At 37.9% G+C, this 15,950-nt stretch overlaps 2 protein-coding genes across 2 annotated transcripts; one reads left to right on the top strand and one right to left on the bottom strand.

Moving 5' to 3' along the window:
* The first annotated feature begins 490 nt into the window (after nt 1-490).
* Nucleotides 491-13,647, top strand: LOC125232147 (coiled-coil domain-containing protein 93). Its single transcript, XM_048137777.1, has 10 exons — nt 491-655; nt 731-939; nt 1,107-1,374; nt 5,518-5,679; nt 6,043-6,090; nt 8,939-9,240; nt 10,765-10,884; nt 11,289-11,518; nt 11,634-11,754; nt 11,997-13,647. Exons 1-10 carry the CDS (start codon nt 572-574, stop codon nt 12,226-12,228), a joined length of 1,776 nt encoding a protein of 591 aa, XP_047993734.1. The 5' UTR covers nt 491-571; the 3' UTR covers nt 12,229-13,647.
* Nucleotides 13,641-15,835, bottom strand: LOC125232154. Its single transcript, XM_048137785.1, has 2 exons — nt 15,570-15,835; nt 13,641-14,323 (listed from the first exon to the last, which is right to left on the bottom strand). Exons 1-2 carry the CDS (start codon nt 15,675-15,677, stop codon nt 14,060-14,062), a joined length of 372 nt encoding a protein of 123 aa, XP_047993742.1. The 5' UTR covers nt 15,678-15,835; the 3' UTR covers nt 13,641-14,059.
* Between the last annotated feature and the right edge of the window lie 115 nt (nt 15,836-15,950).

The following is a 15,950-nucleotide window of genomic DNA, read 5'->3' as shown; positions in this document are numbered from 1 at the left end:
ATTTAAAATTATTTTACTAGTATCATAGCCATTTTCATTTAATAATATTATGCTCATAGAGGAAAAGTTATTTTTGAAGAGAACTTATCAATTTAGAGATCAGTTTATTCAAATGTATTAAACTATTTCTATCAAAAAGTGACCTGTTGCGTAAAAAGAAGTGCACAAATTCTAAATCACTTTTTAAAAGCAATGTTCATAAACTAATATTAATGTATGTAATTACCTCGATATCATGTAACTCACTACATAAATATTTCATATCAATGTTTTATTGATATAAGTATAACTGTTTTTTAATATGATTAAAAACTCATTGAAAACACATGGCTTTTTATTTTATATTTTTATTTTTGCAACATATGTATAAACATTTTTCGACAGCGGCGTGGAAATTGAACAATACTTTGATTGACAATTGACATGACAGTGACAACTCTCCCAACTCGGCACGGCACTGTGTCATGTCACACAAGATTCACAAGAACTACAAAAAGAGACTATAATTATTTTAATGGATTAATTTTTAAAGTTTTTAATATTCTACTGTTATTATTTAAATTTATCAAGAATGGCAGCAAAACAGAAAAATATATTTACTCGAAGTAAACCGTTGATGAATATTTACAGTGGTGTAGATCACGAAGGAAAAGAGGTAATGTAAAGTGGGAGGTTCAAACAACATTTTCAGTGATGTTCTTTGTTTTTAATTTTTTCTACATACTTTTAGGTAGAGGTTCGTGAAGATGCTGAACAGTTGGTTAAATGGCACGAGATATCAGACGCGTTGGTCGCGGCCGGGTACTACCGCGCCCAACTGCAGGGCCTGTCGGCTTTCGACAAGATCGTCGGAGGGCTTTCTTGGTGCATAGAGTTGTGCGATATCGACGTGGATGTCAGTTTACTCTTTGAGGAGAACCTTACTATTGGAAAAAAGATGTAAGTATAATTTTTACATACAAGTAAGTATAATGTGTCTGTGTGTCTTTCTGAGCAGCTTGTTAAAAATCTCCTCTCAATTCCCTCATTAAGTGAAACTTATGTTTTAGTTATGTAAATATACGTAAAGTATATTTTATTGGCATATATTTTTTGTTTTTCACCAGTGCACTAACAGAAAAAATAGTTAAGGTACTACCTTCTATGAAATGCCCGTTCATAATTGAGCCTCACCAAATCCAAGGATTGGACTTCATCAACATTTACCCCCTCATTCAATGGCTGATTAAATACTCGAGTGAGTTCCGAGAGGCGAAAGAAGATGAGCTCCGGAAGTTTGCTGTGATGCAGTATGATAAGGAACATATCTTTGAATCAGATAGAAAAGTGTTTGAACAGAAAGAAAGATTGCTGAAGAATTTATCTGTTATACAGGTAAGAAGACTTAGGTATTACCACTTGTAAAAGGTTGCAAACTTTTTGCTTCTATTTTTTATTTATTTGTTTATGAAATAACAACACTTTTATGTTCTACCATTCTGAATATTTGAACATTAGGAACATATATAGTTGTTACTAGTCATAGCCACAGATAACTACAGGTACAGATGTTATGGAGGATACTGTCAAAATTGACTTTGACACTTTCAAATAAGCTATCTTCTTCTTCCATCCCTGTTCCCGTTATTTGGGGTCGGGCCTCCTCACATATTTGCGCCAAGAGATTCTATCTTGGGTTGTCGATTCCGGCAATTGGGCTTTCTTGAGGTCTCCTTTTATCTTAGACCACCAGGTCGATGGTTTGCGGCCGTTGCCTCTGTTTTGTTCCGGCAGGTTTAGCGCGATTTGAACGACGTGCTCGTTGTTGCGTCTTTTAACATGTCCGTACCATCTCAAGCGGGCTTCGGTGATTTTTTCAGCAATTGGTGCAACTTTAAAGGTCCCTCGAATAAATTCGTTTCGAATTTTGTCAAGCCGTGTTACACCTCCCGCCCACCTCAGCATCTTCATCTCGTTTACGTGGATCTTCTGTTCGTGTGTCTTTTTAGTTGTCCAACACTCGGAACCATACAGTAGCGCAGGACGAACCGCTGTCTTATACACTTTCCCTTTGATCTTTATTGGTACTCGCGGATCGCAAAGCACTCCCGTAAGTGACCGCCATTTTTGCCAGGCGACGTTTATGCGGTGTGATACATCTGCATCTATTTTGGCATCAGTTGTGAGCATTGAGCCTAAGTACTTGAATTTGCTCACACTGGGGATAGGCGCTGATCCCACTGTAAGTGTTTCCGGCGTCGTATCTCCCCCAAAAGGACATTTCAGGTACTCGGTCTTGCTTCTACTCACTCGTAGGCCAAATTTTTCGAGCGCGGATGTCCAGGTGTTTAGTTTTTCCTGTAGGTCAACTGAAGTGTTCGCTGCCAAGATAATATCGTCAGCATAAAGAATAGTCCATGGCAACGGCGATGGTATATCTTTGGTAAGATAGTCCATGACTATGTTAAACAACAGGGGACTCAGTGCGGAACCCTGATGGACGCCTACTTTGACCTTGAATGCTTCGCTTAGACCCGCAAGACTGCGAACTCTTGTGCTGGCATTCTTATACATGTCTTGAATCAGCCGTATGTACTGTTCTGGTATTCCCTGAGCGCGAAGAGCCTGCCACACTAGCCTTCGTGGTACACGATCGAAGGCTTTTTCGAGGTCAATGAATGTTAAATGTAGGTCTTCCTTGTTTATCATTTTTTTTTTTTTTTAATACTACGAAACAAGTATACGGCCCGCCTGATGTAAAGCGGTCACCGTAACCTATGGACGCCTGCAACTCAAACAGTGTCACATGCGCGTTGCCACCCCATTAGAAACTTGTACATTCCCTTTTGCTGTGTATATGCTTTTCCATCAGGATTCTTATCGCCTGTATGGCATCAGTGGTGGATTTGGATGTCGTAAAACCAAACTGATTTGCTGATATACTGGAGAGACTTGTGAGACGTTTATTTATAAGTCGTTCCCAAACCTTAAACCTTAAGGGTGTGTGAGGTTAACTTTATGCCCCTGTAATTTTCACACATTGCTACATCACCTTTATTCTTATAAAAAGGGAGTAGGTAGCTTTGCCGCCATGACTCGGGGATGGACTCTGCTCTTAAAATAATGTTGAATAATTTTGTAAGCCACACTACTCCTAATGAGCCCAGGCGTTTCCAAAGGTCGGCTGGAATTTCATCTGGTCCAAGTGCTTTCCGATTCTTCATTTTATCGATCGCTTCTTTAACTTCTTCCGGATGAATATTCAATATAGGACCGTGGATAGGTTCTAAAGATAGAAGATTTTCGCTCGGGAATTCCTCATTTAAGAGCTGTTTGTAGTATTGGTGCCATCTGTTTCTAATTTCTAAGTTATCTGTTAGCAATTTATGGTCGCTACTCTTTATATATTTATTAATTTTGATATCCTTAGTAGTTCTGTCTCTGTATTTTGCTATTTTTAGGACTTCCTGTTCATTTTTAGCGTTTTTTAAATTACTATAAAAGGTTTGATTTGCCTCTGCTCTCTCTAGTGCCACACACCTTTTGGCTTGCTTCTTTGCCTCTAGGTATTTATCTTTGTCTTCATTCGATTGCGAGTGCTGCCATTCTTTGAACTTTTTCTTTTTGTTTGCCAAAGTAGCTTTTACTTTTTCGTTCCACCAGCTGGGGTCCTTTTCGTTACTAAGTAATCCTTTGGAAACTCCGAGAATTTCGACTGACCTTGCTCGGCACTCTTTTTCGAACTTAGACCACATGGTTTCCGCGTCTTCATACTCTACTCCAGTGTCAGCTTTGAGATACTCTGTTAGATTGGTTACGAGTGAGTCTCCTTTTGGACCATATAACTCCTTCCACTTAGTCCTGGGTGTTCTATCCACGGCGGTTTTTATTCGGGCGGGCAAATCAAAGACGGCGACAAGTATGCGATGTTGTGCGGTAAGATCTTCGCCCGGTATGACTTTGCAGTCTTTGAACCTTTGTTTAACGGACATGTCCGAAATGATGAAATCTATTTGAGACATTCGGCCCGCGCACTTATAGGTAATGAGGTGTTCTAATTTCTTCTTGAAATTTGTGTTTATCAAGGTCAAAGAGTGTCTTGTTGCAAAGTCCAGGATTGACTCACCCTGCTTGTTTACTTCACCCATCCCAAACCCACCGTGTGCAGCATCGTGAGTACAACTTTTGGTCCCAACATGGCCGTTTAGATCACCTCCAATAATTTTGTATTCATTAGTGGGTATGCCATTGACTATTAGGTCGTCGAAGTCGTCCCAGAAGGCGATCTTTTCAGCTTCACTACAACCTGTCTGGGGTGCATAGGCCGATATGATGTTCAGTACTTGTTGGTTTTCCATGGCTAATTTTACCGAAATGAGGCGGTCGCTCTTCCGGGTGACATTTATTATGCGAGGCTTAAAAATGCTTATCTAAAACTATTGCCACACCGTTCCTTTTGCTATCTATTCCATAGTATATGACCTGGTAGCCATTACCAATTTCCTTGGATTTTAAGCCTTTCCATTTCGTTTCTTGAAGGCAGCATATGTGTATATTCCTTCTTTTTAAGATGTTACTTAGTTCCTGGCTTCTTCCAGTAAGAGACCCCAAGTTCCAAGTTGCGAGTCTTACTCTTCCTAAGTTCGAATGCGAATGTTTGTTCTTGTCGGTAGATCCGTCGCTTGGGGGGTACGCCCTAGTATTTTTGTATATCGCATTCTTCGCATCTGCGTCGCTTACGGGGTACGCCCTAGTAGTATTGCCGTTATTCATATTCTTGTGCATTTCATGTGAGGAGAATGTAATTGGCTATTTGTTTTATGGCCGGCTGCCGCCTGACGCCAAGACAGTAACTCTCTTGGAGAGCTTAGGAGCCGCCGTTGGATCGTGATCTCTTCCGCCGCCATCCCTACTATTCTGCCCTGCCTGGCAGGATAGCTTCAGCACAACCTGTGGCCTCAATATGTAAGGGCAGCTCGTTACTGGGTTTCTGCCGCTTCCTTCTGCGCTGCCGTACCGATACCCACTATCTCCGCCATCGCAGTTGTTACGGTCTTCACCCGTACCCTGGGCAGGGGGCCGCGTTATACCTCGCAGCACTAGGTCCCCGTCCGAACTTCGCCACTCTCTTATCCCGGCCTACTGAGATACGAGAGTGCCCACCCCCGCGACTGGGACGCGCCGGACGAGAGTTGCCCAAGTGGAAAATAGAGAATTTGCTCCATCTTCCCTAGGACCGGGTTAATGGTCATGTGTGGTGCCATGACCAAAGGACTTTCAAATAAGCTATGTTTCAAAAAAGGGTGATAAATGTGAGTGTGCACGGGAAAGCATCCCACTTTGACGATTGCTATAAAGCCGCTTTGTCAGTTAATTCATATAAAGATACAAGTAAATCTCGCCTTAATGGTAACTAGTAACTAACGAAGTGGGACATTTTACTAAACACACTCGAAAATTATCATTATTTTCAAGAGGTAGTGTTCATACCATGGGTACCAAATTTAAAAACAAATAAAATGTTTTCTTTCTATCCAGAATTTATACAAACCGTGTAGAGTCCGCAAGAGGATAGGTGGTCTGCCAGCGAATGAACTGGAGCAGGTGAATGCAACCCTCTCCGAGTACGACCAGAGGATGCTCCTACACATCACCACACAACAGGATGACAGCAAGAAGGATGAGGGACTTGATTTCCTGGTGAGTTTTAATTATAAATCTGTAATGTAATTTTTTAGTTGAATACCTATGCACATGATAACAAATAATTTCCCTGTTTTAGTTTCTAAGTTATATTTCTGCCTGAGATACAGGATTTCCCTAGTTCAGGCACGGATATGTTGAAGCCTATTGTGTGTTAAAATAGTTTATGGCCTGTTTATAACTGCTATTTTTGGTACATGAATAAGTGATTTAATAGACAAAAAATTGTGTTATAAACTCGGTAATTTCAAATTTGCAATAGTTTGATAAACTTTAGTAATTCAAGAAAATAGTCGTAAAGCCATTGTTTTGAAAATTATTTTTAGATTTATTATATTGATAGTATTTCTTTTGTTTCAGTATGACTATGAGAAGACATTAGCTGATCCGTCTAAAATAACAACAGAAGTAAGTATTCCAATGAAGAGGCTCACTGACATTTTATCCCGCTAGGCAGCGCCTGTGCGTCTAGGCATGTCACTGTCATTTATATGTGAGAGAGAGAAAAAACATATTATGTTCTCGCTCTCACGTATGTAATTCTTTATCTGTGCAATGGACTAATAGGGTGGCGCCATCTGTCATAACCTTTGAGTGTGCCTCCTCATTCTAGCAAGCCGTTTTTTTATTCAAAATTTGATTGAGGTACATACTAAGGTGGATATTACAAATACCTTATTATATTTGATATAGACTTCAAATAAAATAAAAGGCCGTAGCAGGATAAGGGAAGAAAAAATGCCCTTTAATGATTAGAAGCTGTTTTTTTTTTTCTATAGTTAATTACACTTAGTAGTACGATTGTGCAAAGTTTTGTAGAAAAATTCCCAGTGGTTCAGCCGGCAGAAAAAAAAAACCAAATTCATGAAATATGACTTTTCTCTAAAATTATTTAACTCTATCATACAATCTTTTTTTCATTTTGGTTAGCTAAATAGTACTTATAACCTGGAAGAAAATTGAGTCTCCAACTATAATATTTCTGCATAAAGTACGTAAGTCAACATTTCAAAAAAAAATTTTTTTAGTTTCTGAAGGAGAGACCACTCTAAGTGATACTTCTAAAAAAGCCTTATTTAATTATCTGTCAGTCATATAAGTTTGACAGTTAAAATCGAAAAGCAACAGTGTCAAAATTAAAAAATAATGTTGGTTGGATTTTGTTACATTTTATTGTTATACCGTTCTAACACCGCCAAATAACTTAAAAAATTATTTCCTGGTCGAATGTGTAAAAATAAAACAGATTTTCGACAATATTGGCTTTAAAAAATATACATGGTATATTTTGATAGCGGGTCAGTGAGGGCAGCTACCAGATCCCGTGCTGCTATGCTACGCGACAACGGTCTAAGGAGACATTCCATCTATTTCAAATTGATGAAGATTGGCGTTTACAGATTTTGGAAAAAACATAGGTACTATACCTATACATGGGTGTGAGAAAAAAAGTCATTTTTCACCAACTTTTTTTGATGCTAAAAGATCCCATTCCTCTCAAGGATCAAAAGTTTGTATGGAACCAAAAACAATTCCGGCTAGAAAATACACAAATCGAGAAAAACTTTTCCCATACAATTTGTATGAAAAAAATATTTTTTTATTTTCATATAAATTTTAATGCCAAACGATTCCATTATTATTCAGTATCAATAGTTTCCTAGAAATGAACTTACGGTAATGTACTAAAAAGCCACAAATAAAAAAATTCCCCCTGTGGAAAAAGGTGAAAATGTATTCTAATTTTACTATATCTTATGTTACTGTTATGTCTTCATACATTATTACGGTCGTTCAATGTAACAGGACCAATTGGCGTAATTACATTACTTAATACATTTTCACGTTTTCTCCAAAGTAAATGTATGGGGAAAGTTTTCTTTCTTCAATTTGTATCTTTTAAGTACATTACCGTAAGTCGTATGTAAAAAAAAAATTTTTTTTTCATAATAATATAAATTGTATGGGAAAAGTTTTTCTCGATTTGTGGATTTTCTAGCCGGATTTTTTTTTTGGTTCCATACAAACTTTTGATCCTTGAGAGGAATGGGATCATTTGGCATCAAAAAAAAAGTTTTTCAAAACTGACTTTTTTTCTCACGCCCCGCCCTGTACCTATGTTGTTTCCAAAATCTGTAAACGCCAATCTTCATCACTTGAAATAGATGGAATGTCTCCTTAGACCGTTTTCGCGTAGCAGCACGGGATCTGGTAGCTGCCCTCACTGACCCGCTATCAAAATATACCCTGTATATCTTTTTAAAACCAATTTTGTCGAAAATTTGTTTTATTTTTACACATTCGACCAGGAAATAAATTTTTAAGTTATTTGGCGGTGTTAGAACGGTATAACAATAAAATGTAACAAAATCCAACCAACATTATTTTTTAATTTTGACACTGTTGCTTTTCGATTTTAACTGTCAAACTTATATGACTGACAGATCATTAAATAAGGCTTTTTTAGAAGTATCACTTAGAGTGGTCTCTCCTTCAGAAACTAAAAAATTTTTTTTTTGTAATGTTGACTTACGTACTTTTTGCAGAAATATTATAGTTGGAGACTCAATTTTCTTCCAGGTTATAAGTACTATTTAGCTAACCAAAATGAAAAAAAGATTGTATGATAGAGTTAAATAATTTTAGAGAAAAGTCATATTTCATGAATTTGGTTTTTTTTTCTGCCGGCTGAACCACTGGGAATTTTTTAACAAAACTTTGCACAATCGTACTACTAAGTGTAAGTAACTATAGAAAAAAAAACCAGCTCCTAATCATAAAGGGCATTTTTTGTTCCCTTATCCTGCTACGGCCTTTCAGCCAAAAAATGGCGTGCGAGGTTGCTCATCTTGTGTCAATTTTCCTTATTCATATTCATATTAATTTATTCATAAAATTAACAATTTTACATGTCAAAGTTAAAGTTAAATTATCATAATTAGGGTACAATACAATATTACATTTTAAAAATAGAAAATACTCTCAAATAAATTCAATAATTAATTAAAAAAAAGAAATAGATGTCAAACAATAATTACAAAAAAAAATAATAATAGTATGTAATCGTATTGAACATTAAATTGCATTATTATTATAATATTCGGAGATGTCATAAAAAGCATTAATAGTCAGCCATTTCCTTAATTTACTATAGAATGTGGCTTCATTAGAAACCCACATTACTTATATTATCATCTCTACTTGTTTTTTTTTAAATTTATTTTCATGCTAATTAATCTTGACATCTTTTATCCAGACTCACAGGTTTACAAAGAATCAGGAAAACATTATGGATGCTTCTGACACCAAAATCCACTATGCTGTTCTACACTCAGAACTCACCGGAGAGCTTTCTAAAGAACTTGAAGAAAGTGAGAAGCTCAAATACTCAGAGGAAGTGGACAAACTCACAAAAACTGTTGATGCTATGGAGAAAGAAGTAGAAGATACGAAGAAGGAACATGAAAGTAGAATGGAAAATGCTAAGCAGGAGTATGCTGGTGTTGTAGAAAAACTGCAAAAAATTACTTATAAGATGATGAACTCTGATGACAGTAGGTAAGTATAAATATTGGGTTGGTAAGAAAGTAATGAGCGAATCATAACCAATATTGTAATTTTTATTTAATTTATTATTTTAATCATTTATCAAAAATTTAACGGCCTTCGTTATCTACTACTTGTCTCCATCGTTCTGGTAAAGAATGAATAGCATCGGCGAAGAAGTTCTTAGGTTTAGATTCAAAAAACTCAGCTATGTACTGTCGTAGATGGGCTTGATCATCGAACTTTTTTTCATTCAAGGCATTGCTTAGCGATCTGAACAATGCGTAATCCGTAGGTGCCAAGTCTGGAGAGTACGATGGATGAGGTATCACTTTCCAACCTAGCTCCAATAGCTTTAGCCGAGTCACTTTTGCAATGTGTGGGCGAGCATTGTCGTGTAAGAAAAAAACTTTAGCATGCTGTTAACGATTCTGACAGATTTTTTGGTTTAAATTTTCAAGTTGATTACAGTATACTGATGCGGTAACAGTCATTCCACTTGGTAGGAGTTCCCAGTGAATAATACCATGAATATCCCACCAAACGGACAGCATAACTTTTTTCGGGTGAGGCTCTGTTTTTGGTGCCTCTATTCCTTTTTCGTTTGGAGCTAGCCACTGACGTTTGCGTGTGTGATTTATATATAAGACCCATTTTCCATCTCCAGTGATAAGATGGTCCAACCAGTTGAATGTGCGGCGAAAAGACAGAAGTTGTATGCAGATATCGGCACGGCGGTTTAGTTGATCTCTATCAAGTTCGTGCGGTATCCAAACACTGTATTTGTAGTTTTTTCCCAACTCGTGTAAATGTGTTTCTATGGTGACATGAGAGCAGCCTAACTCGATAGCAAGAGTACGACTCGTTAGCCTCGGATCTCCTTCAATTAAGGTTTTTAATTTGGCTACATCAATCTTCACCGGTCGACCAGACTTAGGTTGATCTGATAATGAAAAGTCGCCACTACGAAACCGCTGGAACCATCGTTTCGCCGTGGCCTCAGACACAACTTCAGGAGCAACACGCTGACATACTGCTTCGGCGGCTGAATGGCCAGACTGAAATTCGTATAGTAAGCAATGCCTTACATGCACTTTTAATTCGTCCATTTTCTTCCTTATATTAGCTCGGCGACAGCTAGTGAATGACTGACGAGAAACTGTGCGACTCGCCCTTTATATACTTTCGACCATAGAAGATTCTAGAACTCTCTCAAAATTTTTATGTGGAATTCAATCGATCGCTCATTACTTTCTTACCAACCCAATAGATCTGGTTCATAAGTATGAAGTACTCAGTGTTGGCCAGATACCTTACCTACTTAGTTACTTCACTGGCTCAGTGACCCAAAAAGGATCTTGGCCTCCAACACAAGACATCACAACTCTGCCCTATCCTATCCTGCACCACTCCACAACCCCTTGGTTCGTGGCCAGGATCTTGGGCAAGCTGGGGACTATCTAAACAGTACATCAAAACATTCATATTAGGACGATTTGAACATTTTGGTTACATTACATTGACATTGGCTTCTAGTGACAAGAATGTGAAGAAATTTTACAAGACGTTGAAGGAATTGGCGCGGGAAAGAAATGAGTTGTTACAAATAATCCAGCACAGGGAGAAGGAAAACAAGAAATTACAAGAAGAATTAAGGTAAATATTTTTTTGATTTAGTGTGGCTTTTTTGTGCAGTGTGCATACCTGGAAATTAAATTATGTAAGATTGAATCCAATAAATAGTGAAATAAAGAGTAATTATTACCACGTCCAAAGTGATCGCCGTTCGGGCTACGGCTTTCTGAATTGCCCAAAAACTGATAAGAATGTTTATCCACATGTGGGACAAAGTCATGTTTCTTATGTTGGCTGGTAGAATTGACTCTGAATTCCAAGAGTGTCTTGAAAGAAACACTCGAAACGCTCAAAATGCCACTTTTCGAACTCACTCTCACTACTCCCTACCCTCGCGGTTCAATTTTGGAATCTTTCGCACATTATTTGGAATAATCAACAATAGCTTTGCTCTCTTGCTTTAAAAAAAAAACTATTTGTTTCAGTGGCGCACGAGACCCGGCAGCTAAAGTTGAGGAGCAACCGCTCACTCCAGCAGAACTAAAAGAGTTCAAAGAAAGAGAAGAAAAATTAAAATCATTTATTACCAATATGAGATTAGAACTGGCCAGGGTGAACAGAGAGGTCCTCAGGTACACTGTTGCCTTAGACGAGGTTCCTGGCACTGCTGAACTGTTGCAGTATGAGAAGAGATTCATTGAACTCTATAATCAAGGTAATAAAGTTTTTTTGGTGATGGGTCTAGTGGCGCCCTCGGGGATAATGTCCTCTTATAAATCTATAAGATAGCATTCCTCTTGAAAAATAATGGTGATTTTTTTCTGTTTCAGTTGCATCAAAACACAAGGAAACGAAACAGTATTATATATTTTACAATACGCTTTTTGAAGTGAAACTTTATACCTCAAAGGAATTAAGTCTACTAAATTCGATATTGGATAATTATGAAGAGTGAGTATCATAATATTACATTTCTGCCCGAGTTTGGTAATGACATGAAGACCATTCCCGCCAGACCAGATCCCGCACCTATCTGGATTTTATTGGTAGCTGGTTATGTTATACTCCAAAATTTTAATAACAAAGAAAGAATACTTTATTACATAACATTCTGTTTCTAAGACAATTTAAATAAGTCTTTGATGTCTAACAGTTATTTTTAATACTTACATCCTTGAAATACATTGTTACAGGGCCATGTCTTCAGCCAGAAAGAGGGAAGAATTCATGACTCAATTCGAATCCATCGTCGAATGGGTGAACCAAACGGTCAAGAAGGTTGAACATAAGTTCAAACACGAAAAGGACCAGAAGACGGCCCTCCACGCCGAATATTCTCGGCTTATGGACGTCCAGAGACAGTACGCGGCAGCTCTCAAGAAACTCGCAGAAGAGAGGCAGAAGTTTGGGAAGAGGAACAGCTGATCTGACCATGTGGAAGTCTTTGTTTAAGTACAAGTCCTGGTACAGAGTTATAAGTTCTCATATACGTGTAAGGCATGGTTCATGTGGCATTTCTGTACAGAACCGCTGTGGCCCTGGTTATAGAATGAGCTGAGCTATGGCGAGGTTTTATGGAAGGGCTACAGTATAAGGTCCTTTTGCAAACGTCCGTAGTCTATGGTGACTGCCTATGAACAGGTAGAAACTATGATTTCAGCCATACTGTGTCGCAAAGTTATAAATGCGGAAGAACTACTGATGACGGTGTTAGTGTCTTTTAAGAACAAGTGCAATGATCTTTATATTGGTTTTTATTTATACTTGTTATTTTCGAATGGCAATGAATGTATCACGAAAGGAAGGAAAATACTCTTAAATATTGATATCGAATTGGATTATTAACATGTAACGTAATGTTTCGCAATTTAAAGGGGGAAAACCCCGATTTTTATTGACCATTGTTATAAAGAAGCTCAAAGGAAAAGTGAATTTAAAAAATTTAAAAACTTACTAATAGTGCGATAGGGACGGCCTGATATTTTATCGTCTATCGCGCGACCAATGCTTGCGCTTGTATCAATGGTTCAACTATCAAAACGTTAACTTTAAATTTTAAACTTAGATGCCACTTACACTAGACATAATTTTGATGGTCAGGAGGATTTTCTACTTTTATATGTATATACATTCCATTATTATTGGCCATATCGGTTCGCTGACGATTGAGTTTCTATTGTTAAGACTGACATAGTTTTATTTTGTTTTACATAGAAGTTATAGATATACCCCCCGGCAACTTTTTGGACCGATACGGTTTTGCAATTTGTGCGTCATACAAATTAGGTTTAGGTTCTACTTCGTTATACCTTTTAAACCAAGAGGTCGCTCCAAGACAAGTGACGACACGGGGTCCAAAGATACCCAATGACGAACTGAAAATATGTGACGTTCTCAATAGAAGGTACTACATTATCGCTTATCATAAGGACTAAATTTGCTCACACCTATACGAATTATCTTTTAGACTTAGAGCATCATAGGCACTGGCGACAATGTGGTACCTTTTACTTGAAAACGGCACATATACATATTTTGCACTCAATACTAGACGCGTAATAGGGAACACCCGTTTTATTAATTAAATTACGTACGCTGACTCGAAATAAAATGGCTAATGACAAAGTAAATTATTACACTCTAAAACATGCACATTTTCTAGTCGTCTATTAGTCTTCTTCTTCTGATGAACAAGGAAAAATATTGAAATGTTTTTGTATGCTTGGATATCCCCGCGCATCAGAGCCGACCTTATTGCTGCAAAAAGTTGTCTAGAGGTCGCTATTACAATTAGGTATAGTATGTTTTTAAAACAGGAAGTAATATATTACAATTTATTTATGAGTTCCATGTTTTTATTTCATTACTTGGTAATTAAATAAAAATTAATATGATACCACGCGTTCTCATCAAATCCATAATCCATTTCTTGACAAGCTGGCTAAAATCAGAACATCAGACCAAGCTAAATCTGCAGCGATTATGATAAGGTCCGACTGCAAGTTTTAAGTACCTAAACGTCATCATTTCATAGTTCGGCGTATAAAATAGTCGCTATACGCAGTCTGGTATCAAAATCATTGTCAACTTAGTTTGGCCTGACTCTAGTTAAAGTCGGTGAGATTTTAAAAAGGGCCTTCAGTTTTCCGGTGAAATCTGGCATAATCGTAAAATGGACATTGACTTAATCTTCTTGTATTATCATTCTAAAATCTGAAGGCACTTTTGAATACACAGTAGTTTACGCAGCGCAGTCTCAAAGCGTAACAACGTTGCCGTGTGAGTGGCCTTTATGACTGCTATGCCCATGATGATGGGCGTTCGACTTCTTGTACATGGTGAAGGAGACCAGCTCTCGGTTGGCGTTGGTCATTGCCATGGCGTGTGACACGACGTCGTAGCCCAGGATGGCGTGCAGCCGGTTCACGACCACTAGGGTCAGCCCTTTCTGTGTGACGCGGACTGTGCGCTCTTGGTCTGACGATGTGGCGACTGACATGTTGAAGGAGGAATTCAGCTCCTGGAAATGAAGGACGGATGTAATGTAACTAACTTAAATTGAGCAACACATTCATAAAAGTAGGTATGTAAGTATCGTCATCAAATAAAAGTTTCAGTTTATTTTCGACGCATTTAGCCAGGACATGGATACAACTTGGCTTATACACTATACAGCGTGGGATGCAGTTTACCTACTAATTTCTATATAGGGCATGTCGCTTATTTAAACAGTATAATATACTTAGTCATGTTGATTCTACAAACTTTAAACTCAGATTAGGTACCTAAATAACGTTGAGTCAGTTTGGTCATCTAAAAAACTCAGCCAGTTAAGTAATCAACTTATTAAATATTTTTCCCCTCACTAGCTCGGAAACACGTGTTTTGTCCTTTAATACCAGCGGGTAAAAACGCATTTTATCCACTAGTGGGTAAAGTAATTTGTCCTTGAATAAAGTCAAATTAACTGCTTTAAAACTGATAAAAGTAGGTGAATCTAGTAATAATAGTACATTACATCAGAGGCCGGGAATCCGTTTTCACGCCGAGGCATGTATAGTGCTTTTCTCAAACATACAATGAAATAAAAAAAAAATGCTCTAAAGGACAATATTTTATAAAAAAAGTTACTTTGCAGGCCTAGGCCTGAAAAATAATATGAAATCCCTTTACAGTCCTCTCGAGTTGTTGCGCCCAAAAAGCGATACTTCCCAGCCCATTTTAAGGAACGTAAAGACAATATTTCATTGCATGTTTGAGAAAAGATGATTTACCACCTGTGGAACTACTGAAAGCAGTGATAAACGCATTTTTTTGCGTTGTAGTTTCCTCGCTATAGTGAGGGGAAAAGTTTTGTGTTACACTCGGGTGCAAATGTATTTTACTTCTCGTGTGTTAAAAAACTCGCAAGTTCAGGATTCTATTCTCGAACCACTCGCTTCGCTCGTGGTTCAACTATAGCATCCTTTCACTTGCTCGTTTTTCAATTCCACACTCGGCGTTAAAGTACAACTTTGCACTCTTGTATAACAAATAACTATTAGATGCCGTCATCATGATGTCCTGTAATTAGGTATAAATTATTATTTTCTCTACATTATTATTAGTATAGATTAAAATGAAGACTTAAACACAACAAACGCGACAATGTAGTTGATAGGTTTGACTCTTAAATAAATTGTTAACCAGCTCCCTGTTTACATTAATTGGAATACAAAAACAAACAAGTCGGTAGAATTTGATATTGACTCACTAAACAAACATACCCTCACTAACGCCGCTCGCTCCTCACTCTTCAGCCCGTATACTGTCGCGCCCTCGTCCTTAGAGAGATGGGGCGCACTCAGGCTGCCCATAACCATGATATATGGCATCCTGACTGATTCTCGCTAGTACTTCGCTTAAACACTAGCTCGTAGTCGCGGGTAATCACCGTCGGACAATCAGGGTCATTTTTAACAATGGCTAAGCGCAATATTTATATAATAATGAGATATAATGCACGCGAGCAGTCGTGTGTTAGTGAACTCTGCCAGGTAGGCACTGCACACGTCGGACCACAATGGCAACACACGTGTAGCGGTATAGCTATAGGTAACTATAACGACGTGTAGGTAAGTGACGTCGGTGGCCTTCGCGTTCGGCTG

Source organism: Leguminivora glycinivorella, chromosome 12 (assembly GCF_023078275.1).
Source record: "Leguminivora glycinivorella isolate SPB_JAAS2020 chromosome 12, LegGlyc_1.1, whole genome shotgun sequence".
NCBI lineage: Eukaryota > Metazoa > Arthropoda > Insecta > Lepidoptera > Tortricidae > Leguminivora > Leguminivora glycinivorella.
This window is presented reverse-complemented; position numbering and strand designations above follow the sequence as displayed.